The sequence below is a fragment of the Ovis aries genome, chromosome 19 (genome assembly GCF_016772045.2).
Source record: "Ovis aries strain OAR_USU_Benz2616 breed Rambouillet chromosome 19, ARS-UI_Ramb_v3.0, whole genome shotgun sequence".
In the NCBI taxonomy this organism is placed as follows: domain Eukaryota; kingdom Metazoa; phylum Chordata; class Mammalia; order Artiodactyla; family Bovidae; genus Ovis; species Ovis aries.
Window position 1 is genome coordinate 52,699,603 of NC_056072.1, and position 27,435 is coordinate 52,727,037.

Sequence of the window (27,435 nt, forward strand, 5' to 3'; positions counted from 1 at the left end):
TTTTATGTGTCTTTTTGCTTAAAAGCACTTTATTTAATACAGTCTGTTGATTCAGTGCCATTGAACTTGTGGCCAACAGCAGTGTAGTTGATACGTGTGTGGAGGTGTCCTAACGCATCTGTTTTCTCTGCAATGCACATCCCAGGCTGGAGCGCTCAGGAGTGCTAGACAGCACTGCAACAGTGTGGGCAGGGCCTTTTAAAACAGTGAAACCACCAGCCAATAGCACAGAAATGCAAAAATATGGCACTGAGTAAACTCGGAGTAGGACATCTGTTTATAATATGAGAGCTGAAACAAGAAACCCCAACACCACCTTTGGTGACATCAACTAAGAACATCACTTCTACTGTATCTGCTATAAAATATCCCGTCATTTTCATTTTTTTCCTCTTATATTTTTGTTTTGAGAAATTTTCTGATATTGTACTTTGATCTTCTTGTTTCTTTGTTTGATGTTCATTGAGCTTTTTAGATCCCTGGAGTTATGGGACTCGATGGTCGTGGGTCTGGGTGAACTCCGGGAGATGGTGATGGACAGAGAGGCCTGGCGTGCTGCGATTCATGGTGTCGCCAAGAGTCAGACACGACTGAGCGACTGAACTGAACTGAACTGAACTGGAGTTACAGCTTTTATCATATCTGGAGAGGATTTGCTATTTTTTCTTACAGTATTTTTGTCTCTTGAAACACTTTGGAAGTTCCGTGACCCATATGTCTGTCCCCAGCTCACAGTGCTCTGTTTCTTTATGCTTTCTTACTGGTGTTTCATTTGTGATTTTTTTTAAATTGTCATGCCTTTGAGTTCATTAGTGGCTTCTAGCTGTTTATTATGGTGCTAAGCCCATCACAGGGTATGTTTGTCATCTCTCACACGCGGGGTCTCATATCTAGAGCCTGATTGGAGTCCTTTTAATCTTTAGCATGTCTACCTAAGGTTTGAGAGTGTCTGTAGGACTCAGTCAGACTGGCTTCTTCACTATTCTTGCCTGTGCATTTCACGTTTGTGTCAGTTCCGGGTTGGTTGTGATTGATTAACTGTTGCCTTGATGGGCTGTATTTTCTCGTTCTTTGAGTGGTGAGTATTAGGTGATTAGATACCAGACATTGTGACCTCTACCTGGTGTCTCATATTTTCATATTTCCCCAAAGTATTCCTGGGCTTTATTTTGGGGTGCAGTTAAATTCCTTTGAAACTCTCCCCACTGTCTGCCTGCAGTCCTGCCTCAGGCAGTCAGCAGAGGGTAGTAGGCTTACTCACTCAATCAGCAGTCTGTCCTTTGTGGCCTGATGTCCAGTGTCTTGAAAAGTGTTGTCTCATATTTTTGTCATTTTTTGGCTTTTTGAGGCAGGAAGGGCAATGCCTATTGGTCTCTCTTGGGCATAGGAGAATTCACAGAGGCATTTAGTAGTATTCTTTAAGGATTAAACATATGCTTAAGTTGCTTCCCTTTTTTCATTTTGTAATATGTTTTTTCTCTTGTTTTCTAAAACGTTGTCTCTTATTAAGCTTTTCAAAGAACAGAGTTCAGATTGTGTCAATCCTCTCTTTAATTTTCCTCTATTTTATTTTTTTTCCTGTTCCTGTTTTTCATTATTTCCTCCTTTCTCCCAGACTTTCTCATTGAGCTTACTCTATGGTTTTTCCCCCATTTTTAGTTGAGTTAGCTCATTTGTTATCCGTTGTCTTTGTTTTCTGATATAGTCATGGGTATAAATTCCTTTCTGGGACTACTATGGCTGTATCACATGCAATTTCATAGGTAATGCTTTCCTTGGTATTGATCCCCAAAATGTCAAATTTCCCCCATGATTTCCTAATTTTACTACACTTGATCTTAGCCAAAAGGCCGAGAAGCGATGATTTCCTAATTAAAAAAAAAATAATTTCCTAATTTTTAAAAGAGGATCATTATCTAGAGTTTTGGCTTTCTTTCAGGAAGATTTTTTTTTTTTTAAGTTGATTTTCATGTTATTGATGCTCATGAACAGAATCAACACATTGGTTCCTTGAGATTATTGATTTTCTTGAGGGCCTTGATTCTGAAAGTTCTCTATGTGTTCAATAAGAGTGAGTGTTCTTTGTTGGTAGTTGTAAAATTCATCATAGTGCAGTTAGGTCTAGGTGATGGGTTGTGAGAGTCAAATAGTCTATATATTTGCTTAATTTTGCCTATGTAAGTTGTCAGCTTCCCAAGAGTAGTATATAAGAAGCCCCAGTTCCCATAAGTTGGTCTCATTTGCTTTACCTTTTAAAGGCTTGTTGTTGCACCCCCTTCTTCATGTCTTGTTCTTACTGTAATTCCTGTTGTCCCTTATACAACCTTTGCCTGAAATGCTTCATCTAATAACCAAATTGTTACTCCTAGCTTTTTTTTTTTTGCACCAGTGTGAGCTGGCATTTCCCTTTCTATTCCTTTATTTTCCATGTGTCTGTATCTCTTTGTATAAATTGGTCTCTTCAGAGAGTCTATTTCTGGACCTTGCGTTTTCCTCCAATATGAAAGTCCTTTTGTTGTTTGATATGGTTTCCTCATTCACATGTATTGCAGATGCTGCTATATGCAGACTCAAAACTGCTGTTTTCCCCTGTATTTTCTGTTTACCGTACTTTCTTCTTCTTTTTAAAAAAATCTTTAAATCATTCATTGGGCAGATTGCTTTTCTTTTCTTTTTTTTTTTTTTGAGAATAAGAACTAAATCTCAGATTATGTTTATTGTATTAGTCAGGATACAGTCTGATAATTAGAGATGTGAGGTGAAATATTAATGAAAGCCTAGTTTGAATTATTTTCTTTCTTTTTTAAAGGGCTCCTGTGGTTATATCACGCTAAGGGATAGAATCCAGACTATCTCTAAGGCGAAGGACTTAGTTATATGTTCAGGGGTCTTAAGAACACGAGTTAGAATAGGTCTTTGTTGAATAAGCCGGAGGGGAAGATCTTGGAGGAGCGTCTTTGGGATTTGTCCCCGGCCTGGCCATGTGATCCTGCCAACAGGAGGGCACGCGCAGAGCCTCCGCGAGGGGGCGCTGCAGAGCGCAGAGGCGAGCAGAAGGGCCCATGGCGGCCCCAGGTGGTCCCCGCTGTGGCGGCGGCTCCCTGGGCCTCCTGGTCTGGCTCCTTGTCTTTCAGCCTCTTCTCAGTGAGACCCGGGCGGGCAGGAATGAGAGGAGACTGGTCTTGGGTTCCTCGTCTGGGGGTGGGGGTGGGTCATGGGACTTGGCGAGTGGGTCGTGGGGGATGGGAGGTGGGGTTCGAGGGTGAGCAGGCTGCTATGCCGGGAGCCCAGTGGTGTGTAGGGTGCATTCTGGTCAGCGTCTCTTCCCATTTTCTTTCATCTTCCCCAGGTGAGGGTGACGGACCCAAGGAGGCTTCTGCAATGAGCCCCACAGTGCAGGGGGCCCCCTCAACTTCAGGATACCCGACAACCGTGACTGTTTCAGCACACACTGGATCTCCTGCGCCTTCCACAACTGCAGTGGGAGAGACTTTGAAACGTGCACAGACTCCAGCTTTTGAACCGCTGCCTCCTCAAGGTACCGCATCTGTGCAGGACGGCTTAGGCCTGCCTGGAATCCCCTGAGGCATCCTGCCTGGCTGACGGGGTGCTGAAGGGTCAGGCTGTCCTGGCGGAATTGAGAGCAAACCTGGCTCTGCCCGGAAGCGCGGTGGGCGTGGTGTCGCGTTAGAGGAGGCGCTGGTAGTAGTGGGGGTGGGGGAGGCGGGCGTGGTGGGCGTGGTGGGGTTATTAGGAGGGAGGCAGCGGCGTCACCTCCAGTCCTTTGTACCGAGCCCAGGAACATGTGGCCATCGGATTATGCAGATAGGTGGTAGAGTGCCATCCCCAGAGAGGAAGTGGCCCTGGCAGGTGAGCGTGCAGGTCAACAGTGTCCACAGATGCGGAGGCTCCCTCATTGCACCACGTTGGGTACTGACGGCAGCTCACTGTGTAAGAGGGTAAGTTTTGGGGCGGTGGACTTGGGCTGTAGGTCAGGCTGCCTGACAAGGAAGCAGCCAGGCCTGCCCCCTACCTGAGCCCCTACCCGATCTTTCCATTCTTTACCTTAAAATGAGGTCACAGCCCCGAGTTTGTATTCACTCTGAGTGAAACACGAGTCTTGGATTTCTACCAAGATCCCGGGGGCTGTTCTGTGGTCCTGGGACCTCACTCGGAGAATCACTGACTCCAGTGGTTAGGGATGAGGCGGGGATATGGTTTAGAGGGAGGAAAAGGCTGATGGCTGGTAGGAGATGAGAACAGGCGGGGAAGAACCTGGAAGGGATGGAGGGGAGTGTAGCCCCTCCAGCATGTCTGTGAGGGGCATGTTGTCTTCCCACAGCTATTCGGAATATACAGTGCGCCTAGGAGACACATTGTTACAGTTGAATTCCCAAAATGCAGTGGTCATTCCAGTCCAAGACATCATTTGCTATAAGTACTATAGTTATCGCACTATGAGGCATGACATTGCCCTTGCTCTGCTGGCCTTCTCTGTGAATTATTCTGCGTACATTCAGCCAGTGTGCCTTCCTGGAAAGGATTTTGAAGTGAAAGCTGGGACAATGTGCTGGGCAACTGGATGGGGCCGAACTTTACAATTAGGTGAGACTGGCTGGAAGGATCTGAGGAGGGGTTGTCAGATGCCCTGGGGTTGGCCTACAGGCTGTAGGGAACCTGTGGGTACTACCTGACCCAGAGTCTATGATCCTGCCCTGTATAGACAGACACCTGTCACTGCTACTGTGGAGACTCAGAGCGACAACACTTGCTTTTGTATCAGGCCTTGTAAGAAGCCTTGTCTCTTTGTGTCCTGATCCGTTCCTCCTTCTGACTTGACTTTGCTTCTTACCTTGTCTGCTCCCCACGTCAGCAGTTGGCCTCAGGTCCTTCTGCGTCAAATGGGACAGAACCCACTGTCCTTCCTTCTCTAAGAGGAAGAGACTGTGAATGCCCTGATCAAGACCCGCCGTGGGATCTGGGGGGCCCTGTCATGTTCTACTCATGCAGATCCACTCATTACTGAATGCCTCTCTGTAGAGCCGTCACGTGTACCCACTCTTCAGGAGACTGAGCAAGTCATTCTTCACTACGCGAAATGTAATAGGATGATCAAGCAACAGGAAAATCCATTTCCCAAGGTAGTTCGTAAAGGAATGATCTGTGGTTATCATGAAACGAGTGGAGGCCCCTGCAAGGTGAGTTGATGGGTCCCTTGCCGCCTCTGTATTGAGGCTGTGCAGTTTCCTCATTTCCCAGTGACAGGGCCTGGGTTATTTCCCACCTCCTCTTTCAGCCTTTACTTAAGGAGATTTCTGGGGAATCCCTCAAGACACCTCTAGCAAGCCTGGCCTGTTCCTCCAGTAGGGAGCAGCCCTCCCATCCTGGGGGTACTGCCGGGTGTGGTGAAGTTGGGGGTGATGATGATAATCACGTAGTTCCTGTAACTGAGTTCTTTCTGTCGTCACTTCCTGTGCCAGTGTGAGCATTCACCCACATTAGGTCAGTCTCCCAGCTCACAACCCTCCACCTAGACATCATGCATCTTATTATACAGATGTGGGCCCTCCAGAGACATAAGTCCCGGATCCCCCCGGGAGTGCCTGTAGGAGCCCTGGGCCCACAGCCTCCCCTCTGCCCTGAGCAGCTTCCTGAGCAGGGGACAGGGGACTGGTCTCAGAGGATGAGTGTTTGGAGAACACTGTGGGAGAGGGAGCAGTGAGTCCGCGGCTCAAGGTCTGACGCACCGGCCATGTTTAGGGAATGGGTTTCTGGTCTGGAGCAGTGAGGAGGCCAGTATGGCCAGAGTAGGGGGCTGGAGTCAGAATGTGTGGCCTGCAGGCTGTGCTGTGTTTCTCGGTCCTGTCCAGGGAGGCCTGTATGCCAGCAGAACAGTATTGGGGAACATCAAGCAGTGTGTGTGTGAGCTGGGGGTTTTGCAAGTCTGGATGTGTTTGGAGAGAGGGGCCGCTGGAAGAGGATGTAGTTGAATGTGTGGAGCTGGGACTGGGAGAGATTTCAGGGTAGAGGTGAGGACTCTGGCGCCCCCTCGCCGGAATGATAGTGAGAGAATGTCACAGCTGGGAAGGCCCAGGACTGACCAGTGGAATAGACTCTGACCTTAGAGCCCGAGAAGGGCTCTAGAAGCTACTCACAGTGCCAGGGGATGCCCCTTTAGTTTCTGGCTGGTGGGAGGTTTGAGGGGCAGGGGCAGGGGAGGCTTAGGGGCACTGAAGGAGAATTTGCACATATCTTGATCAGGGCATTCACAGTCTCTTCCTCTTGGAGAAGGGCTTACTGGCCTTTAGCTCCTGTAGGTTCCTGAGCACCTGGGAAGGAATAGTATTTCACAGATGATATTAAAGTTTTCAGCTCTCAAATGTCATTCAAAGAAACCTGGGCCTGGTGGGTACCTGAGGAAAGACCTTACTGCCTATCTCCCTAGGACCTTGCGAACTATCAGCCCATTCCACTGATGATTCCTATTCATTCCTGTGTTTGTCTGTCTCTTTTTTTTCTCCAGGGAGATTCTGGGGGTCCCCTGGTCTGTCAGTTTAATGACACATGGATCCAGATGGGGATTGTGAGCTGGGGTGTTCACTGTGGTTTCAGAGAAGCGCCTGTAGTTTACACAGATGTTAGATTCTACAAGGATTGGGTTTATGGTATACTGAGTCAGGCTTCTATTCTGGATTTGGGAGGATTCTTTATCCCACGGGTGTGTCTGGTGTTGGCCCAGAGCATCCTCGTGACCCTGTGATCACCCTGGCCTCTGGATTCAGGAGGATTCTTTATGCCATGGGTTGAGTCTGATGTTGGCCCTGAGCGTCCTGGTGACCCTGTGGTCACCCTGGCCTCTGCATTCAGGAGGATTCTTTATGCCATGGGTTGTGTCTGATGTTGGCCCTGAGCGTCCTGGTGACCCTGTGGTCACCCTGGCCCATACTGCCTCCTGGTTCTGAGTCTCATGCCCGCACTGCCCCTTCCCTCCCACTCCTGCTCCATGCTGTTTCCTCAAACCCATTTGGGATCCACTGACCCTGTGGAGATCCACATGTCAGAGAGTTGGCAGCAGCAGTGAACTCTGGAGGTTTCCCAGGCCACTCCTCCAGGACCCTTACTCATTCATGCTGCACCATGGCCGCACATTGGAGCCGGGAAGGAGTGGGTGAAAACATCCCGGCTGGATGGACAGTGACCTGTGGTGATGCTTCAGGAGGCTTTGCCCACATCTTGGAGACCGTCTTCACCTCATCCCTGGCAGCAGCATTATCTGACACTTTATCATATCAGGGCACATGGTGATTGTTGGGAAACAGCGAGGCCTCACCACGTCCACATGTGACTCAGCTATCTGGGTTGGCCAGAGGTCCCCTGCTTCCCGACGTGAATCCATCTGTGAGGGTCCAGCCTCTGCCACACAAGTCTTCCTGGGGCAGCTCAGTCTTGGAACCCCCTTCCCAGTGCTCCAGTGGCCACATCCAGGCACACCCCAAGTTGTGTTGAGACATGAAGGAGCACGGAGATTTCTGATGTCAACTCAATAAATGCTTAGAGAGTCTCTCGTGTTGTGAAGCTCTGCTCTGCTGAAGGTTGTGGGGCTGCATATGACATGCTGTAGAGAAGAGTTTCCCATTGAGCTGAGGGACCTTTCATGGTGTCCATTACTGTTTAGAAAGTGGGAGATGAGGAGCCTGTCCCTGGATGGAAGTCTGCTGGTGTCTTAGGCAGTGGGTCCAGGGCCTCTTTTAGGCATTAGTGCTCCTCTTGTAGGCGTCAGCATGCTCCAAGCAGGGCTGTTGGAAGTGAGTTTGCATGGGAGCCTGGAGGCAGGAGGGCGGAGATGCGGGCGTGACACGCTCACACAGCCTTGCGCCTCTCGTGCCGCCTCATAAGGGACATGCCTGGAGGAGACCCAAAGAGCTGAGTTCTCAGGGGTTAGAATGGAGGGTCTGGCTCTGTGTGTGTGTGTGGCTTCTCAGTCAGCAGGCCTAGGGTCCCATGGTCACCTGGACTGGCTGCTGATCTTTTCCCAGGCTCTGTGTCCTGTCCACCCATCCTTCCTTGGTCTGTGTTCAAGCTTCCAGATATAAGTGGACCTCAGAGGAACCATGGGCTTCCCAGGTGGCTCATTGCTAAAGAATCTGCCTGCCAGTGCAGGAGCCGCAGGTTAGATGTTGGGTTGGGAAGATTCCCCTGGAGTAGGAAATGGCAACCCACTCCAGTATTCTTGCCTGGGAAATCCCCTGGACAGAGGAGCCTGGCAGCTACAGTCCATGGGGTCGCAAAGAGTCCGACATGATTGAGCACACACAGTTACATTCTAGTACTGTTATTTACAGAAATGAAAGTCGCGTGGACTCGGAGGCCTGAGTCTGGCTGTTCCCTGCCATTCTCACCTGCAGCCCTCTTTCAGAACACGCTCCCCTGCTCTGTCCAGTGATGTTCTGCTGCTGAGAATGTCAGTACGGCTCCTCATTTCCCGTTCTCTGCCTCCACATTGGCTGAGACTCAATATGAGCACTGAGTCCTCCCCAGAGTGTCTCCTGTGGACGACCCTGGGATGTGAAATGTGCTTCTCCTGGGCTCCCCTGACTGGTGGCCCTGGGCAGGTTCCCTACTCTGCTTTCCTCTCGGTGGCATTTTGTGCCCAAGCTTAAGAGGCTCTGTGTCTTCCCGCTTCTAGCTCCAGGTTTCAGATAGAGCAGTTTCAGGAACTGTTTGGTGAGTGAGTGAGTGAGTGAAGGGAAAGTGAATACTGATGTCTCCTCTGTCACCTTAGACCTTTCTCTCAGGGCCTCTCAGCTCATTGCTCTGCCCTCCTTTTCCTTCCCAGGTTGTCTTGTCAAAGAGGGGAAATCCCACACGGGAAGCCGATGTTCCAGCCCCTGCTGGAGGAGAAGTCCCAAGCCCTGGGAAGGCTACAACCTCAGTTCGGGTGCATTTTGTTTGCTGACAGGAGAATGTTCTTCCTATGGTGGGGAAGGGATTTCAGTTCGAGTAACTCAGATGTTGAGCATCAGCCTCTAGGTCCTAGAAACATCAGGCATGGCCTCTCAGAAGCGAGAGCGGCAACCTCCAGTGTAATGGCAGCCACGTTTGCCCTTTCTGGCAAATACACACGGACTTTCTGTTGTGATTAGGAACTAGGCCCTGAGCAGAAATAAGATGTGGGGCTCAGGTGGGAGGGAAGAGGTGGTCATTAGGATGACCCTTAGGTCAGGGCTTGGTGGTGGATGGAACCACCCTCTGAAAGAGCTAGGTAACAGGGAGAGGAGGAGATTGACAGGTAGGAAGTGAGTTCTAGTAAAAATATTGGGCTTGAAAAGACAAGGACACAAAACCCATAGAAAATGCTGCAGGCTTCCAGTCATAAGGATTAGTGAGGCATACTGATGTGAGTTTCTAATGCCCAAATTGTGGTTTGAAATAATAATTTTCTACCCACAGAAACCAGGGCTTCTTGGAGAAATGGCTTGAGTAATATCCAGAAGTGGGCCAGGAAATGTGTGAATTCACCCTGAAATAGCCTGTCACACCAGATGGTGAGCAAGGTCTCCAAATGACAAGGATCCTAGGATCATGTCCAAAGGACTCAGGAGCTCAGTAGTGAAGGGTGGCATTTCTGCTAAGTCACACGTGTCCTCCAGCATCTGTGAATATGGTCATAGCTCCCTCACTGGCGAGCGCCGCACTCAGTTCACTCAAGACGACACCCTTTTGCAGCAGGTAGCCCATGTTAAATGTCTGTCTGTCAAGCAGGAATGTGAAGGCCCAGCCTCTTTGCCTCCTTTCAGGACAACTTGGAAGGGCTTCCTGAAGATCAGCTGAGACCTCAGTTACAACCCCATGACTGCTAAGCTTCTCCTATTGCCCAGTTCTGCCTCACCTGCCCCCTTCCAGGTGTGAATCCTCCCCAGAGCACTCCTCAACAAACCCTGGCATACAGATCTGTCTCAAAGTGTGTTTCCAGGGGACTAATCTAGGACCCTTGGCCAGGCCAAGGTAGGACAACCTGACTTTCAGTAAGTGCCCCAGTTACCTATTGCTGTGTGACAAAGCACCCTAAGCCCTCATGGTAAAATCATCAGGTTTTGTGGTGATATGTTCTATGAAGCAGCTCTGAGCACTGAATTAGGCAACTCTGAAGAGTTGCTTCTCAGGCAAATGCAGGATTAGACTCCTGGGAACCTCTGATCATAGTATTTTCACTGAGTGATAAATATGTGACCTTATTTTATGTGTCTTTTTGCTTAAAAGCACTTTATTTAATACAGTCTGTTGATTCAGTGCCATTGAACTTGTGGCCAACAGCAGTGTAGTTGATACGTGTGTGGAGGTGTCCTGACGCATCTGTTTTTTCTGCAATGCACATCCCAGGCTGGAGCCCTCAGGAGTGCTAGACAGCACTGCAACAGTGTGGGCAGGGCCTTTTAAAACAGTGAAACCACCAGCCAATAGCACAGAAATGCAAAAATATGGCACTGAGTAGTCTAGGATTAGGACATCCCTTTACCATATGAGAGCTGAAACAACAATGCCCAGCGACATTTTCGGTGACTTCACTGTTTCTATGTCCTGTCATTTTTATCTTTTTCCTCTTACTTTTTCATTTGTTTTGAGCAACTTGCTTACGTCTTACGTTGATCTTCTTGTCTTCATGTTTCTTTTTTATTTTCGTGTTCAGGGAGCATATTGTAAGATCTCTGAAGTTATAGTTCTTACCAGATTGGAAAATATATAGCATTATTTCTTTGACTACTTTTGATCCTTCTGGCCTGCTGTCCTTTGGAAGTTCAGTCACACGTGTATTTGTCCCCAGCTTACAATGCACTTTATGCTCTCGTATCAGTGTTTCATTATGAAATTGTTTTTAATTAAATTGTCCATCTTTGAGTTGCCCAATCAGTTCTTCTGATTGTTTATTATAGTGTTAAACCCATCATCAGTGTACCTTTTTCATCTTCATGCAAATTTTCATGCCTAGAGTCTGATTGGAGTCCTCTTACGTCTTCAGCATGTCTACCTAAAGTCTAATTGTCTATGTAGGACTCAGTTCTAGTGGCTGTGTTACCGTTCTTGCCTGTGCATTTAACATTTGTGTCAGTTCTGGGTTAATTATGATTGTTTCATTAATCCCATGATAGGTGGCTAATTGAATGTGGGTGTTAGGTGATTAGATACCAGACATTGTGACCTTTACAATGGTGTTTGATATTTTCCTAGAAATATTCTTGGGCTTTATTTTGGCGTGCAGTTAAATTCCTTGGAAACTGATGTCCTCAGGTCTTGTTTTTACCTTTTTTAGCAGGCCTGGAGTGATTCTCAGTGTAGAGACTGTTCCCTGTTGCTGAGGCAAGACCTTCCTAAATACCCTAGGGAATGTTCTGTGAATCTTGAGTTTTTCCAGTCTGGCAGATGGACCAGGCACTATTCTTGGTCCCCTGTGGCCTGCAGGCATTCTGATTAGAATCTTCTCAAGAGGTATTTTGTCTGGCTTCGGGTAGCTTCCCAGCCCAGCATTCAAGGGGGTGCCCTCACTGATCTCTGGAGTTTCAACTTCAGCATCAGTTCTTACAATGAATATTCAGGACTGATTTCCTTTAGGTTGGACTCGTTTGACCTCCTTGCACTCAAAGGGACTCTCAAGAGTCTTCTCCAACACCACAGTTCAAAAGCATCAATTCTTCAGCTTTCTTTACAGTCCAACTCTCACATCCATACATGACTACTGGAAAAACCATAGCTTTGACTAGATGGACCTTTGTTGGCAAAGATATGTCTCTGCTCTTTAATATGCTGTCCAGGTTGGTCATAGCTTTTCTTCCAAGGAGTAAGTGTCTTTTAATTTCATGGCTGCAGTCACCATCTGCAGTGATTTTGGAGCCCAAGAAAATAAAGTCTATCACTGTTTCCACTGTTTCCCCATCTATTTGCCATGAAGTGATGGGACCGGATGCCATGATATTTGTTTTTTGAATGTTGAGTTTTAAGCCAGTTTTTTCACTCTCCTCTTTCACTTTCATCAAGAGATTCTTTAATTCTTCTTCACTTTCTGCCATAAGGGTGGTATCATCTGCGTATCTCAGGTTATTGATATTTCTCCCAGCAATCTTGATTCCAGCTTGTGCTTCATCCAGCCCGGCATTTTGCATGATGTACTCTGCATATAAGTTAAGTAAGCAGGGTGACAATATACAGGCTTGACGTACTCCTTTCTCAGTTTGGAACCAGTTTGTTGTTCCATGTCTGGGTTCTAATGGTTGCTTCTTGACCTGTGTACAGATTTCTCAAGAAGTAGGTAAGATGGTCTGGTATTCCTATCTCTTTAAGAATGTTCCACAGTTTGTTGTGATCTACACAGCCAAAGGCTTTAATGTAGTGAATGAAGCAGAAGTAGATGTTTTTCTGGAACTCTCTTGCTTTTTCTATGACCCAACAGGTATTGGCAATTTGATCTCTGGTTCCTCTGCCTTTTCTAAATCCAGCTGGAACATCTGGAAGTTCACTGTGGCTGTATCATATACAATTTCATAGGTAATGCTTTCATTGGTACTGATCTCTAAAATGTCAAATTTCCCTCGTGATTTCCTAATTTTTAAAGGTGCACCTTTATCTAGAGTTTTGGCTTTTTTTCAGGAATAGAGTATTTTTTAAAGTTGGCTTTAATGTTATTGATGTGTGGCTCATGAATAGAATGTGTATCACATTGGTTCCTTGAGATTATTGATTTTCCTTAGGGCTTTGATTCTGAAAGTTCCCTATGTGTTCAGTAAGAGTGTTCTCTCTCAGTAGTTGTAAAATTCATCATAGCACTGTTAGGTCTAGATGATGAGTTATGAGAGTCAAGTAGTCTATATTTTTGCTAATTTTGCCTATGTAAATTGTCAGCTTCCTAAGAGGAGTGTATAAGAAGTCCCTGTTTCCCATAAATGGGTCCCGTTTGCTTTCCATTTTAAAGGCTGTCATCGTATCCTGTCCTTTATGTCTTGGTCTTACTGTACATAACTCCCTTTGTCCCTTGTATCATTTTTGCTTTAAACGCTATGATCTAATGACCATATTGCTATACTGGCTTTTGTTTGTTTTGCACCAGTGTGACCTGGCATTTCCCTTTCTATTCCTTTATTTCCCACCTGTGTGTATCTCTTTGTGTAAGTCTGTCTCTTCAGAGAGTCTGTTTCTGGACCTTGGCTTTTCCTCCAACTTGAAAGTTATGTTGTCTGGTATGTTCAATGCATTCACCCTTACTGCAGATGCTACTATATTCAGGCTCAAAACTGCCATCTGTTCCGCACTTTCTGTTTACCTTGTTTCTTTTGATTTTCTTCTATGTTTCACTGGAGAGATTAGATTGCATCTGTGTCTCTTTCTTTTCTTTTTTTAAAGGGCTACCATGTTTAGATCACGCTGAGATATCTAATCCAGAATATCTCTCCTTTAAGGTGGAGAACTTAATTAAGTCAAAGGCCTTAAGAACACAACCAGAATAGATTGAAGCGCATGGCTGAGGAAGAAGGAAGATGTTGGAGGAGCAGCCTTGGGATCCGGCCCTAGCCCTGTGTTCCTGGCAACCGGAAGCCAGATGCGGGGATGCCGCGAGGGGGCGCCGCAGAGCGCGGAGGCTGTTAGAGGTGCCCAGGGCTTCTCTGAGCGACACCCGTAGGGGCGGAGGCTCCCTGGACCTCCTGGTCCGGCTCCTGGTCCTTTGGCCCCAACTCAGGGAGACCACGGCAGGCAGGGATTGGGCTTGGATGGGCTAGGCTGCTTGCGTGGTGCTGAGGGTGGGGGTTGCTTGCAGGGGGCGTGGGTAGGTACTGGGACTGGGAGGTGGGGTTCGGGGGTGGGGGTTCGGAATTTGGGTTTGGAGATGGGACGGTTTTCTGGGAAGAAGCCGGTGATGAGGGTCCTTGCTGCGGCCAGCTGCTTTTCTCACTGGACCCTCCTGTTCCCAGGTGAGGGTGCCAGGCCCAAGGAAGATTGTGCAATGAGCCTGGCAACCCCAGAGGCATCAACAGCTTCAGGGCACCTGCAATCCCTGCAGGTCCCAGTACCCGCCGTTGCTCCTGTGCCACCCACGCCCACTGCGAAAGAGACTGTGGGATCCAGCCAGACCCCTGTGTTGGAAGGGTTGCCTCCTCTAGGTACTGCCTTTGGACAGGGCTGTACTTGAGCTTGGAGCCCAACTGGGTTCATGTCCTGGCCAGGGGTCGGGGAGCAGGGGTGGGTTGGGTTGCAGGGTTAGACCATTCTGGATAATTTGAGAGGAAACCTGGCTCTGCTTTGGGAGGCACAGGTGGTAGAGGTGGAGTTGGAAGCAGTGTTGGTGTTGGCGGTGGTGGAGGAAGTGGAGGTGATGGAGAAGGTGGAATGGAGACAGCAGCTTCACTCTAGTTCCCTTTACTGAGCCAAGGAGCCTGTGGCCATCGGATTTTGGAGATGGTTGGTGGAAAGCCAGCCCCAGAAAGAAAGTGGCCCTGGCAGGTCAGCCTGCAATTCAGAGATTGGCACAGATGCGGAGGTTCCCTCATCACCCCACAGTGGGTGCTGACGGCAGCTCACCGTGTAACTGGGAGAGTATCTGGGCCAATGGGCTTGGTCTGTTGCTTGGGCTACATTAAACAGAGCCGTTCACATCCCCCTGCCTGAGCCTGTACCTGAGCTTTCCTTTCTTAATTTTAAAAGGAGGTCATATACACTATGAGTGAAACAAGAGTCTTGAATTTCTACCAAGATCCCAGGTGTTTCTCTGGTGGTCCTGGGACCTCACTTGGAGAACCGCTGACTCCAGTGGTTAGGTGTCAGGAGAGGATGTGGTTTAGAACATAAAAAGGCTGTTGGCTGGTATAGGAGATGGGAACAGGCTGGGAAGAACCTGGAAGGGGTGGAGGAGAGAGTAGACCCTCCAGCATCTCTGTGAGGGCATATTGTCTTCCCACAGCTCTCAAGACCTTACGGTGAAGATGGGAACCACATACTTATTTTCGGGTTGCCAAACTACAGTGGTCGTTCCAGTTAAACACATTTTTTGGCATACGGATTTTAATTAGCCCCTTATCACTAATGACATTGCCCTTCTTCAGCTGGCCCACTCTGTGAATTATTCTGCATACATCCAGCCAGTGTCTCCCTAGAAAGAATTTTGAAGTGAGACCTGGGACACAGTGCTCGATGACTGGATGGGGCCGAATTATAGAATTTGGTGAGACTGGCAGGCAGGATCTGAGGGGAGAAGTCTGGAGCCCTGGGGTAGGCCAGTCGGCTGAAGGGAGGGACAGGGAGGCTGGTTCTCTACAGGTGGGCAAGGGAGGAGGTGGAGCTGAGGCTGCCTGGGAGTGACTGCAGTGCAGTAGGGATTCCTCCTGTTGCGTTAGACCTGGGGGCAGGGGTCCTGGTATGGTGGGTCCTCTCCAGGGCGGACTTCAGCTCCAGGATGATGAGCTGTCTGCCAGTCAGAGCTGTCCTGCTCTGGAATTACCTGCCAGGTGGGGAGGGAGCTTCTTGTGCCTGGGATGTGGGTCTAGCCAGAGCAGCCCTGGGAGGAGGCTGGGTTGGTACCCATGGGCACTGCCTGTCCCGGAGTCTATGACCCTGCCCTGTACAGACACCTGTCACTGCTACTGTGGATACTCACAGTGATGACACTTGGCTCTTGTATCAGGCCTTGTAAGAAGCCTTGTCTCTTTGTGTCCTGATCCGTTCCTCCTTCTGACTTGGCTTAGCTTCTTACCTCGTCTGCTCCCTGTGTGAGCAGTTGGCCTCAGGTCCTTCTGTGTCAAATGGGACAGAACCCACTGTCCTTCCTTCTCTAAGAGGGAAGGAATGTGAATGCCCCGATCAAGACCCACCGTGGGATCTGAATGACCCTGCCGTGTTCCACTCATGCAGATTCTCTTACTCCTGAATTGTCTCTGTAGACCCAGGTTCAACATCACCTTAACTTCAGGAAGCTGAGCAACTCATTATTCCCCTAAAGCAATGTGCTGTGATGGTCGAGAAAACAGCAAACAAATCAGACAATCGGGTTCAAAAAGGGATGGTCTGTGCCCAGAACATAAAGAGCACAGGTCCCTGTAGGGTGACTTGATGGGTCCCTTGCCACCTCTGTATTGAGGTTGTCCCCTGAAAGTTTCTTCATTCCCTAGTAACAGGGCCTGAGTTATCTCCCACCTTCTTTTTCTCCTAAAGCCTTTGCTTTAGGAGATTCAGTAGAGAGCCCCTCAAGACATCTGTGAGCTGGCCTGGCCTGTTCCTCCAATAGGGAGCAGCCCTCCCATCCTGGGGGTGCTGCCAGCATGCAGTAAAGTGGGGGTTATGATGATAATTTGAGTATATCCCTGCAGGACCAATGTCCAGGGCTTACTGGCCGTATAGCTCCTGTGCGTTCCTAGAACTTGGGAAGGAATAGTATTTCTCAGATGATGGTAAAGTGTTCAGCTCTCAAATGTCATTCAAGGAAACCTGGGCCGGGGGAAGGACCTTGGTGCCTGTCTCCCCAGTCCTTTCATAGTTGCCAACCTGTTATGATTATCTCCTCCATTCTTTTGCTTGTTTCTTTCTTTTCCTCCAGGGAGATTCTGGGAGTCCCCTGGTCTGTCAGTTTCAGACATCATGGGTCCAGGTGGGGACTGTGAGCTGGGGTGATCGCTGTGGTTTGAAAGAAGTGCCTGCAGTGTACACAGATGTTAGTTTCTACAAGGATTGGATCACTGAAAGAATGAGTCAGGCATCGGGTCTGGACGCTGGATTCCTTATTCTGCTACTGTGTCTGTTGCTGCCTCTGGGCATCCTGGCAACCCTGTGATCACCCTGGCCTCTGCCATTCCTGCTTCTGAGTCTCACATTAGCCCTGCCTCTGAGATGCCTCTCCTACTCAATGCCCTGTCCTCAAATCCATTTGGGGTCCACTGATCCTGTGGAGATCCACAGGACAGAGTGGCTGCAAGTGAAGACTGAAATGGTACCTGCCTGGTGCTCCAGGAACCTGCCTCATCGAGGCCTATCTGTAGGCCGTGCTCTGCTTGCCAGGAAGGAGTGGGTGAAACCATCCCACCTGGATGGACAGCGACCTGCCAGGTGATGCTTCAGGATGCTGCACGAGTCTTGCAGAACATTTTTCCATTGTCACCGGTGAAGCAGTGTTAGACCTGACACTTCATCAGACCAGCCCACCTGATGATTATCGGGAGGGAGGGAGGAGGCTTTGTCATTTCCATATTGGACTCAGTTGTCTGGGTTGGGAGAAGGTCCTCTGCTTCCAGTGCAGATCGCTCTGTGAGCGTGCAGGCTCTGCCGCACAAACACTCATGGGTCAACTCAGTCTTGGAACCACCTTCCCAGCGCTGCAGTGGCGCCTCTGAACTCACCACTCAGCATTCAGGAGAGTGGAAATTTCAGGTGTGAAACTAATACATGTTTGGAGAGTCTCTTGTATGTTCTGAAGCTGTGCTCTCCTGAAGTTTGTGGTGTTACACATAGCATATTAGGAAACGAGTTTCCCATTTAACTGGAGGAGTTTTCATGGCATCCATTACTCTCTAGAAAGTGGGAGATGAGGAGCCTGTGTACTTGGTTAGAAGTGTGATGTGTTCAGTTCAGTTCAGTCGCTCAGTCATGTCTGACTCTTTGCGACCCCATGAATCGCAGCACGCCAGGCCTCCCTGTCCATCACCAACTCCCAGAGTTCACTCAGACTCACGTCCATCGAGTCGGTGATGCCATCCAGCCATCTCATCCTCTGTCGTCCCCTTTTCCTCCTGCCCTCAATCCCTCCCAGCATCAGAGTCTTTTCCAACTCTTCGCATGAGGTGCCCAAAGTATTGGAGTTTCAGCTTTAGCGTCAATCCTTCCAATGAACACCCAGAACTGATCTCCTTTAGAATGGACTGGTTGGATGTCCTTGCAGTCCAAGGGACTCTCAAGAGTCTTCTCCAACACCACAGTTCAAAAGCATCAGTTCTTTGGCGCTCAGCTTTCTTCACAGTGATGTGTTAGGCATTGGAAACTGGAGCTTCTTATATGCTTCTCTCAGGAAGGTGATAAGTTATGTAGGTAAAATTAAGCAAAAACACAGAGGAGTTGCCTCTCACAATTTATCATCTAGACCTAACAGTGCTATGAGGAATCTTACAACTACCGACAGAGAACACTTACTCTTTTTGAATGCTCAGGGAACTTGAAGAGTAAAAGCCTAAAGAGGGACTTCCCTGGTGGTCCAATTTTAAGATTCTGCATTCCCAATGTGACGGGAGGGAGGGCGGGGCGGGAGGGGGCCCCCGTGTTTGATCCCTGGTCAGGAACTAGAGTCTACCTTTTGCAGCTGAGAAGAGCATGTGTACCACAACTAAACACTGCTGCTGCCGCCAAGTCACTTCAGTCGTGTCCAGCTCTGTGTGACCCCATGGGCGGCAGCCCACCAGGCTCCCCCATCCCTGGGATTCTCCAGGCGAGAGTACTGGAGTGGGATGCACAACTGAACACAGTGCAGTTAAATAAAGTTGTTAAAGAGCCTATGGAAAATCAACAATCTCAGGGAATCTGTGTGAGACACATTCCATTCATGAGCCACATAGCAATAATATTAAAATCAATTTTTAAAAATCCCATATTTCTGAAACAAAGTCAAAACCCTAGTGAATGGCCATTCTTTAAAAGGGAAATCATGAGGAAATTATAACTTTCCAGTTTCCTGCAATTGGTCCCCTGTGCTTCGCCTTTTAAAGGCGTTTCCTTATGTATCTTATGTATCTGACTCCCTCTGTCCCTTACACAGTCTTCTCTTTATGCTCTCATTTAATAAACAAATGTTAACATATCATCCCAGCTGTTTTTTGGTTTCTTTTGCACCAGTGTGTCCTGGCATTCTGCTTTCTGTCTCTCTACTTCCCAGGTGTCTGTATCTCCGTGTAAATTTGTGTCTTCAGTGATCTACTTCTGGACCTTGCTTTTTCCTTCAGTTTGAAAGTTGTTGTTTGGTATGTTCAACTAATTCACGTTTTTTTGCAGACGCTATTATATTCGGGCTGGAAACTGCCATTTTGCCCTGTGTTTTCCTATTTATCATACTTCCATTTGTTTTTCTTTTATGTTTCATTGCGCAGATCGCATTTTTTCTTCTTCTTCTTTTTTTTAAGTCTCCAGTGTTTAGATCACGCTGAGGCATCTAATTCCTGATATCTCTACTTGAAGGTGGAGAACTTAATTACGAGTTCAAGGGCCTTAAAACCACAACCGGGCTGGACTGAAGAAGCACGGCTGAAGAAGCAGAAAGTGAAGATGTTGGAGCCGCAGGCCCCGGCTCTGTGTTCCCTCCAACCGGAGGGCAGGCGCGTAGCCCCCACGAGGGGGCGCCGCAGAGCGCGGAGGCGGCTAGAGGTGGCTATGGCGTCTCTGGGAGTTTCCCGCGGTGGCGGCGGCGGCAGCTCCTTCGGCCTTCTGGTCTGGCTCTTGTTCCTTTGGCCACAGCTCTGTGAGACAGGGCCGGCAAGGACTGGAGGTGGCTAGGCTGCACTGATGCGTGGCAGCTGGGGCTGACGGCTGGACTAGGGCTGGGGGACGGAAGGGGGAGCTGGGGATGGTGCCCCGGGCAGAGGCCGGTGCTGACGGGCCGCACTCCAGGCCGCTCCTTTTCTCACTGGTCCCTGGCCTCCCTCAGGTGAGCGTGCCCGACCCAAGGAGGATTCTGCAATGAGCCGGGCAAACGCAGAGGCCCCCTCAGCTCCAGGACCCCTGAAATCTGAGGCGGTTCCAACAGCTCCAGGGCTGCCTACACCCCCAGCGGAAGATGTTCTGCAGACCCCGCCTCCCTTTGGAGGGTCGTTCGTACCAGGTACTGCTTCTTTCTGCACGGGGCTCTACAGGCCTGCCTGGGAACTAGAGGCAGCACATCCCTGGCTGGGTGACTGTCCTGGTGGGTTTGAGAGGAAACCTGTCTCTCCCTCAGCGGTGATGGGGGTGGGCGCAGATGCAAAGACAGTGGTGGTGGCGGTGGAAGGCAGTGGAGGTATTAGAAGGGAGCCAGCAGCTTCATCTCCAGCCCGTCTTTTTACTGAGCCCAGGAACATGTGGCCATCGGAAGATGAGGATAGTTGGTGGAATGCCAGCCCCAGACAGAAAGTGGCCCTGGCAGGTGAGCCTGCAGATCAACAATGTACACGTGTGCGGAGGCTCCCTCATTGCCCCGCGGTGGGTCCTGACTGCAGCTCACTGCATATTTGGGTGAGTGTTTTCTGTTCTGGGCTTGGCCTGCTGCTCAGGCTGTTAAGAAGTGGAGCCATTCCTGCCCCTTTCCTCTTCTTCATCTGAAAAAGAGGCCACAGTCCCTAGTTTATGTTCACTGCGAGTGCTACATGAGTTTTGCATTTCTACCAAGAGCCCACGTTCTGCTCCAGTGGCTGTGGGACCTCAGTTGGAGACCACGGACTCCAGTGGTTAGGGCTCTGCAAGGGGATGTGGTTTAGAGGGAGAAAAAGGCCAGTGGCTGTCATGTGTGCTAAGTCACTTCAGTCGTGTCCGACTCTGTGTGGCCCTATGGACTGTAGCCTATCAGACTCATGTGTCCATAGATTCTCCAGGCAAACATACTGGAGTGGGTATCCACTCTCTCCTCCAGGGGATCTTCCAGACCTGGGGATCAAATCTGAGTCTCTTATGTTTCTCGCATCGGCAGGCAGAGTCTTTACTGCTGAGCAACCTGGAAAGCCCTGATGGCTGTTGCAGGAGATGGGATCAGGATGAGAAGAACCTGGAAGGGGTGGGGTGGGGGGAGCGTAGCCCCTCCAACATCTCTGTGAGGGCCATGTTCTCTTTCCACAGCTTTGAGGAATATACAGTGCGGATGGGAAGCACACTGTTACGTCCCCAATTGGGAATGGTCATTCCAGTTCGAGACATCGTTTGCCATAGCTTTTATGATGTTAGAACTTTGACTAATGACATAGCTCTTGTTCTGCTGGCCCACTCTGTGAATTATTCTGCATCCATCCAGCCGGTGTGTCTCCCTGTAAAGAATTTTGAAGCGGAAACTGGGACACGGTGCTGGGTGACTGGATGGGGCCAACTGAAGGAACACGGTGAGACTGGCAGGCAGGGTCTGAGGGGGAAATCTGGAGCCCTGGGGTTGGCCAGTCGGCTGAAGGGAGGGTCAGGGAGGCTGGTTCTCTACAGGTGGGCAAGGGAGGAGGTGGAGCTGAGGCTGCCTGGGAGTGACTGCAGCGCAGTAGGGATTCCTCCTGTTGCGTTAGACCTGGGGGTGGGGGTCCTGGTATGGTGGGTCCTCTCCAGGGTGGACTTCAGCTCCAGGATGATGAGCTGTCTGCCAGTCAGAGCTGTCCTGCTCTGGAATTACCTGCCAGGTGGGGAGGGAGTTTCTTGTGCCTGGGATGTGGGTCTAGCCAGAGCAGCCCTGGGAAGAGGCTGGGTTGGTACCCGTGGGCACTCCTTGTCCTGGAGTCTGTGACCGAGCCCTGTACAGACACCTGTCACTGCTATTGCTGATACTCAGAGTGATGACACTTGCTTTTGTATCAGGCCTTGTAAGAAGCCTTGTCTCTTTGTGTCCTGATCCGTTCCTCCTTCTGACTTGGCTTAGCTTCTTACCTCGTCTGCTCCCTGTGTGAGCAGGTGGCCTCAGGTCCTTCTGTATCAAATGGTTCAGAACCCACTGTCCTTCCTTCTCTTAGAAGAAAGGAGTGTGAATGCACTGATCAAGACCCAGAGTGTGGGACTTCCTTGCAGTCCAGTGGTTAAGACCCCACGCTCCCACTCCAGGGGGTGCAGGTTTGATCTGTGGTTAGGGAGTTAAGATCCTGCATGCTGCACAGTGCAGCCAAAAACTCAAACACAAAAGACCCAGCATGGGATCTGGGGGCCCCGTTCTAGTCAACTCAAGCAAACGTTTTATTTCTGAGTTGTCTTTCTGTAGCCAAAGTGCTGCCAGACATTCTTCAGGAGACTGACCAAATCCTTCTTCGCCACACATTATGTAATGAGAAATTGCAGACACATTTAGGATATCGTCGTACATTAGTTCGAAAAGGGATGATCTGTGGCTATCACGAATATCTTAAAAGCCCCTGCAAGGTGAGTTGATGGGTCCCTTGCCACCTCTGTACTGAGGTTGTGCAGTTTCCTTCTTCCCCAGTAGCAGGGCCTGGGTTATTTCCCACCTCCTCTTTCAGCCTTTACTTAAGGAGATTCAGGGGAGAACCCCTCAAGATACCCATGAGCTGGCCTGGCCTGTTCCTCCAATAGGGAGCAGCCCTCCCATCCTGGGGGTGCTTCCGGGTGTGGTGAAGTTGGGGGTGATGATGATAATCACGTAGTTTCTGTAACTGAGTTCTTTCTGTTGTCACTTCCTGTGCCAGTGTGAGCATTCACCCACATTAGGTCAGTCTCCCAGCTCACAACCCTCCACCTAGACATTATACATCTTATTATACAGATGTGGGCCCTCCAGAGACATAAGTCCCGGATCCCCCCGGGAGTGCCTGTAGGAGCCCTGGGCCCACAGCCTCCCCTCTGCCCTGAGCAGCTTCCTGAGCAGGGGATAGGGGACCGGTCTCAGAGGATGAGTGTTTGGGTCCTGGCAAGAGGAGAACATCACTGGGAGAGGGAGCAGTGAGTCCGCGGCTCAAGGTCTGACGCACCGGCCATGTTTAGGGAATGGGTTTCTGGTCTGGAGCAGTGAGGAGGCCAGTATGGCCAGAGTAGGGGGCTGGAGTCAGAACGTGTGGCCTGCAGGCTGTGCTGTGTTTCTCGGTCCTGTCCAGGCAGGCCTGTAGGCCAGGAGTTTGTTCTTCATTGTGTGGGCCGTGGTGCTGAGCCGCAGGCGGGACCTGCGCTGGGGGTGGGGGTGGGGGCGGGGAAAGGAGTTAGTTTGTGTCACCACTTCTAGTCACCGACTGCATGTGAGGTTGGGGTGAGGGCGAGCTTGAGGAGGACTCTGAGTTTATGATGAGCTGGTTGGTGAGGGGCCTACCAGAACAGGGTTGAGGAAGGATGTGCAGTGTGTGTATCAGCTGGGGGTTTAGCAAGTCTGGATGTGTTTGGAGAGAGGGGCTGCTGGTAGACGATGTAGTTGGATGTGTGGGTTTAGGGCGGGCAGAGAGTTCGGGTGACTCCAGAGGTAAGGACTCTGGCCCCCCCATGCTGGAATGATAGTGAGAGAATGTCACAGCTGGCACGGCCCAGTACTGACCAGTGGAATAGACTCTGGCCTTAGAGCCCGACAAGGGTTCTGGAAGCTACTCACAGTGCCAGGGGATGCCCCTTTAGTTGCTGGGTGTTGGGAGGCTTGGAGAAGCGCAGGGGCAGGGGAGGCTTAGGGGCACTGAAGGAGAATTTAAGTATATCCTGGCAGGACTGATGTCCAGGGCTTACTGGCCTTATAGCTCCTGTGGGTTCCTGAGCATCTGAGAAGCAGTAGTATTTCTCAGATGATGTTAAAATATTCAGCTCTCAAATGTCATTCAAGGAAACCTGGGCCTGCTAGGTACCTGGGGAAGGACCTTGGTGACACTAGCAAGATCCCTAGTGCCTTGCTAGAAATCAGCCTTTTTTGATGATGATCCCCTTACATCCTTGTTTCTTTTTTTTTTTTTTCTCCAGGGAGATTCTGGGGGTCCCCTGGTCTGTGAATTTAATGATACCTGGGTCCAGGTGGGGATTGTGAGTTGGGGCATTGCCTGTGGTCGCAGTGAATTGCCTATAGTTTATACAGAAGTTAGCTCGTACAAGGACTGGATCACTGATCACATCATTAAGGTGTCCTCCTGTGCCTCAGCTGGATTCTTGATCCTGTCACTGTCCCTGGTGTTGCCCCTGGGCCTCCTGGTGGCCCTGTGATCACCCTGGTCCATGTTCCCCCCCGTTTCTGAGTCTCACATTAGCTCTGCCTCTGACCTCCCACTCCTACTCAGTGCTGTTTCCTCAATTCCATTTGGGATCCACTGACCCTGTGGAGATCCACATGACAGAAAGCGGTAGCAAGGAAGGAACCCTGGATGTTTCCCAGCCTGCTGTTCCAGGCACCTGCATTATCATGCCTCCTCCTTGGCTGTGCTCTGCCTGCCGGGAAGGAGTGGGTGAAACCATCCCAGCTGGATGGACAGCAACCTGCCAGGTGATGCTTCATGATTCTTTATCTACGTCTGGGCATCATCTAACAAAGAAGAGACATCATCAACGGTGCAACAGCATTGGACCTGACACTTTATCAAACCAGTCTGCGTGGTGATTGTTAGGAGAGACTGAGGAGGCCTCACCGTGTTCGCTTCTGACTCAGTTGTCTGGGTTGGCAGAAGGTCCCCTGCTGCCCAGTGTGCATCCGAGTCCCCATTCTTTGCCACACAAATCTTCCTGGGGCAACTCAGTCTTGGAACCTTCTTCTCAGTGCTCCAGCGGTCACATGCAAGCTCACCCCAAGTTGTGTTGAGGCAGTTATGGAGTATGGAGATTTCTGATGTCAGCTGAATAAATGTTTATTCTTTTGTGTTCTGATGCTCTTCTCTCCTTGCAGTTGTGGGGTTGCATATGACATACTCTGTAGAAAACTAGTTTCTCATTTGGCTAAGAAACTATTCATGGTTCTCATTAAGCTCTAGACAGGGAGGTGAGTCCACACTTACTCACTGATGAGTCTAGGAATGGTTTTAGCTAGCAGGTTCCTGCTCCCTGTACTCCTATTATAGTTATCAGCATGTCTGTGGGGAGCTTTGTACGCTAATTTCATAGCCTTTGTAGCTTAGAGTAGAGAATCAAGAGAGACTGGAAGTGGGAGTAAAACTTACTCAGGCAGGGGCATGAGTAATATTATTCCTCCTCCCCTGCTTCTGCTTGCTGGTCACCTCCACTTTATTACCAAAGGTCTGCATTCCCATCAGTTCGGTTCAGTTCAGTCATTCAGTCGTGTCTGACTCTTTGAGACCCCAAGGACCACAGCACGCCAGGCCTCCCTGTCCATCACCAACTCCTGGAGTTTACTCAAACTCATGTCCTTTGAGTCGGTGATGCGATCCAGCCATCTCATCCTCTTATCTCTTTCTCCTCTCTCCTTCAATCTTTCCCAGCATCAGGGTCTTTTCAACTGAGTCAGGTCTTTGCATCAGGTGGCTAAAGTATTGGAGTTTCAGCTTCACCATCACTCCTTCCAATGAGTATTCAGGACTGATTTCCTTTAGGATGGATTGGTTGGATCTCCTTGGAGTCCAAGGGACTCTCAAGAGTCTTCTCCAACACTACAGTTCAAAAGAATCAACTCTTCGGCGCTCAGCTTTCTTTATAGTTCAACTCTCACATCCATACATGACTACTGGAAAAACCAAAGCCTTGATTAGACGGACCTTTGTCGGCAAAGTAATGTCTCTGCTTTTGAATATGCTGTCCAGGTTGGTCGTAACTTTTCTTCCAAGGAGCAAGCATCTTTTAATTTCACGGCCACAGTCACCATCTGCAGTGATTTTGGAGCCCCAAAGATTAAAGTCTGCCACTGTTTCCACTGTTTCTCCATCTATTTGCCATGAAATGGGACTGGATACCATGATCTTAGTTTTCTGAATGTTGAGCTTTAAACCAACCTTTTCACTCTTCTCTTTCACTTTCATCAAGAGGCTCTTTAGTTCTTCTTCACTTTCTGCCATAAGGGTGGTGTCATCTGCGTATCTGAGGTTATTGCTATTTCTCCCAGCAATCTTGATTCCAGCCTGTGCTTCATCCAGCCCAGCATTTCTCATGATGTACTCTGCATAGAAGTTAAATAAGCAGAGTGACAATATACAGCCTTGACATACTCCTTTTCCTATTTGAAACCAGTCTGTTGTTCCATGTCCAATTCTAACTGTTGCTTCCTGACCTGAATACAGATTTCTCAAGAGGAAGGTCAAGTGGTCTGTATTCCCATCTCTTTCAGAATTTTCCACAGTTTATTGTGATCCACACAGTCAAAGTCTTTGGCATAGTCAATAAAGCAGAAATTAAAGCAGAAATAGATGTTTTTGTGGAACTCGCTTGCTTTTTTGATGATCCAGCAGATGTTGGCAATTTGATCTCTGGTTCCTCTGCCTTTTCACATATTGTTGAAGCCTGGCTTGGAGAATTTTGAGCATTACTTTGCTAGTGTGTGAGATGAGTGCAATTGTGCAGTAGTTTAAGCATTCTTTGGCATTGCCTTTCTTAGGGACTGGAATGAAAGCTGACCTTTTCCAGTCCTGTGGCCACTGCTGAGTTTTCCAAATTTGCTGGCATATTGAGTGCAGCACTTTCACAGCATCACTTCATGGCAAATAAATGGAGAAACAGTGGAAACAGTGATGGACTGTTTATTTTGGGGGGCTCCAAAATCACTGCAGATGGTTACTGCAGCTGTGAAATTAAAAGACGCTTGCTCCTTGGAAGAAAAGTTATGACCAACCTAGATAGGATATTAAAAAGCAGAGAATTACTTTGCCAATAAAGGTCCGTCTAGGCAAGGCTATGGCTTTTCCAGTAGTCATGTATGGATGTGAGAGTTGGACTATAAAGAAAGTTGAGAGCCAAAGAACTGATGGTTTTGAACCGTGGTGTTGGAGAAGACTCTTGAGAGTCCTTTGTACAGTAAGGAGATCCAACCAATCCATCCTAAAGGAAATCAGTCCTGAATATTCGTTGGAAGGACTGATGCTGAAGCTGAAACTCCAGTACTTTGGCAACCTGATGTGAGGAACTGACTTATTTGAAAAGACGCTGATGCTGGGAAAGATTGAAGGCAGGAGGAGAAGGGGACGACAGAGGATGAGATGGTTGGATGGCATCACTCACTCAATAGATATGAATTTGAGTAAACTCCAGGAGTTGGTGATGGACAGGGAGGCCTGGCGTGCTGCAGTCCATGGGGTCACGAAGAGTCAGACATGACTGAGCAACTGAACTGATGTAAATCAGTGAAGTTAAAACACAGCCTCACACTGTACACAAAAGTAAAATGGCTTAAAGACCTAAATATAAGACATAACACCATAAAACTCCTACAAGAGAACACAGGCAGAACTCCCTGAGCTAAATCATACCAATGTTTTCTTTGATCACTCTCCCAAGGCAATAAAAATAAAAGCTAAAGTAAACAAATGGAAGCTAAGGAAACTTACAAGCTTTTGCACAGCAAAGGAAACCATAAACAAAATGAAAGACAGCCTACTGACTGGGAGAATATATTTGCAAATGATATGACTGACAAGGGCTTAATTTCCAAAATATACAAACAGCTCATGTAACTCAACAGAGAAAACAACCCAATCAGAAAATGCGCAGAAGACCTACATGGACATTTCTCCAAAGAAGACATATTGATGGCCAACAGGCACAAGCAAAGATGCTGAACGTCAGCATTTTTAATTAGTAGAAAAACAGAAATAAAAACTATAGTGAGGTATCACCTCACACCAGTGAGAATGACCATTATAA

General features: G+C 48.9%; 2 protein-coding genes across 3 annotated transcripts; both read left to right on the plus strand.

Moving 5' to 3' along the window:
* Nucleotides 1-2,423: 2,423 nt before the first annotated feature.
* LOC121817312 (serine protease 44-like) lies at nt 2,424-18,817 on the plus strand. 2 transcript variants are annotated; one of them, XM_060402932.1, is made up of 10 exons: nt 2,424-3,144; nt 3,350-3,538; nt 3,800-3,959; nt 4,343-4,605; nt 5,041-5,198; nt 8,837-8,938; nt 9,451-9,545; nt 13,446-13,634; nt 13,956-14,144; nt 16,571-17,438. In XM_060402932.1, exons 1-7 carry the CDS (start codon nt 3,063-3,065, stop codon nt 9,478-9,480), a joined length of 984 nt encoding a protein of 327 aa, XP_060258915.1. In that variant the 5' UTR covers nt 2,424-3,062; the 3' UTR covers nt 9,481-9,545; nt 13,446-13,634; nt 13,956-14,144; nt 16,571-17,438. The 2 variants fall into 2 exon arrangements, with proteins under 2 accessions (XP_060258915.1, XP_060258914.1); XM_060402931.1 differs by adding an exon at nt 8,037-8,169 and having other exon boundaries at nt 2,424-3,538; nt 8,837-12,537; nt 16,571-18,817.
* Nucleotides 18,818-19,543: 726 nt separating this feature from the next.
* On the plus strand, nt 19,544-24,499 carry LOC101102519 (serine protease 44-like). The gene is made up of 5 exons (XM_042235942.2): nt 19,544-19,828; nt 20,058-20,217; nt 20,815-21,071; nt 21,923-22,080; nt 23,608-24,499. Exons 1-5 carry the CDS (start codon nt 19,687-19,689, stop codon nt 23,842-23,844), a joined length of 954 nt encoding a protein of 317 aa, XP_042091876.2. The 5' UTR covers nt 19,544-19,686; the 3' UTR covers nt 23,845-24,499.
* Nucleotides 24,500-27,435: the final 2,936 nt, after the last annotated feature.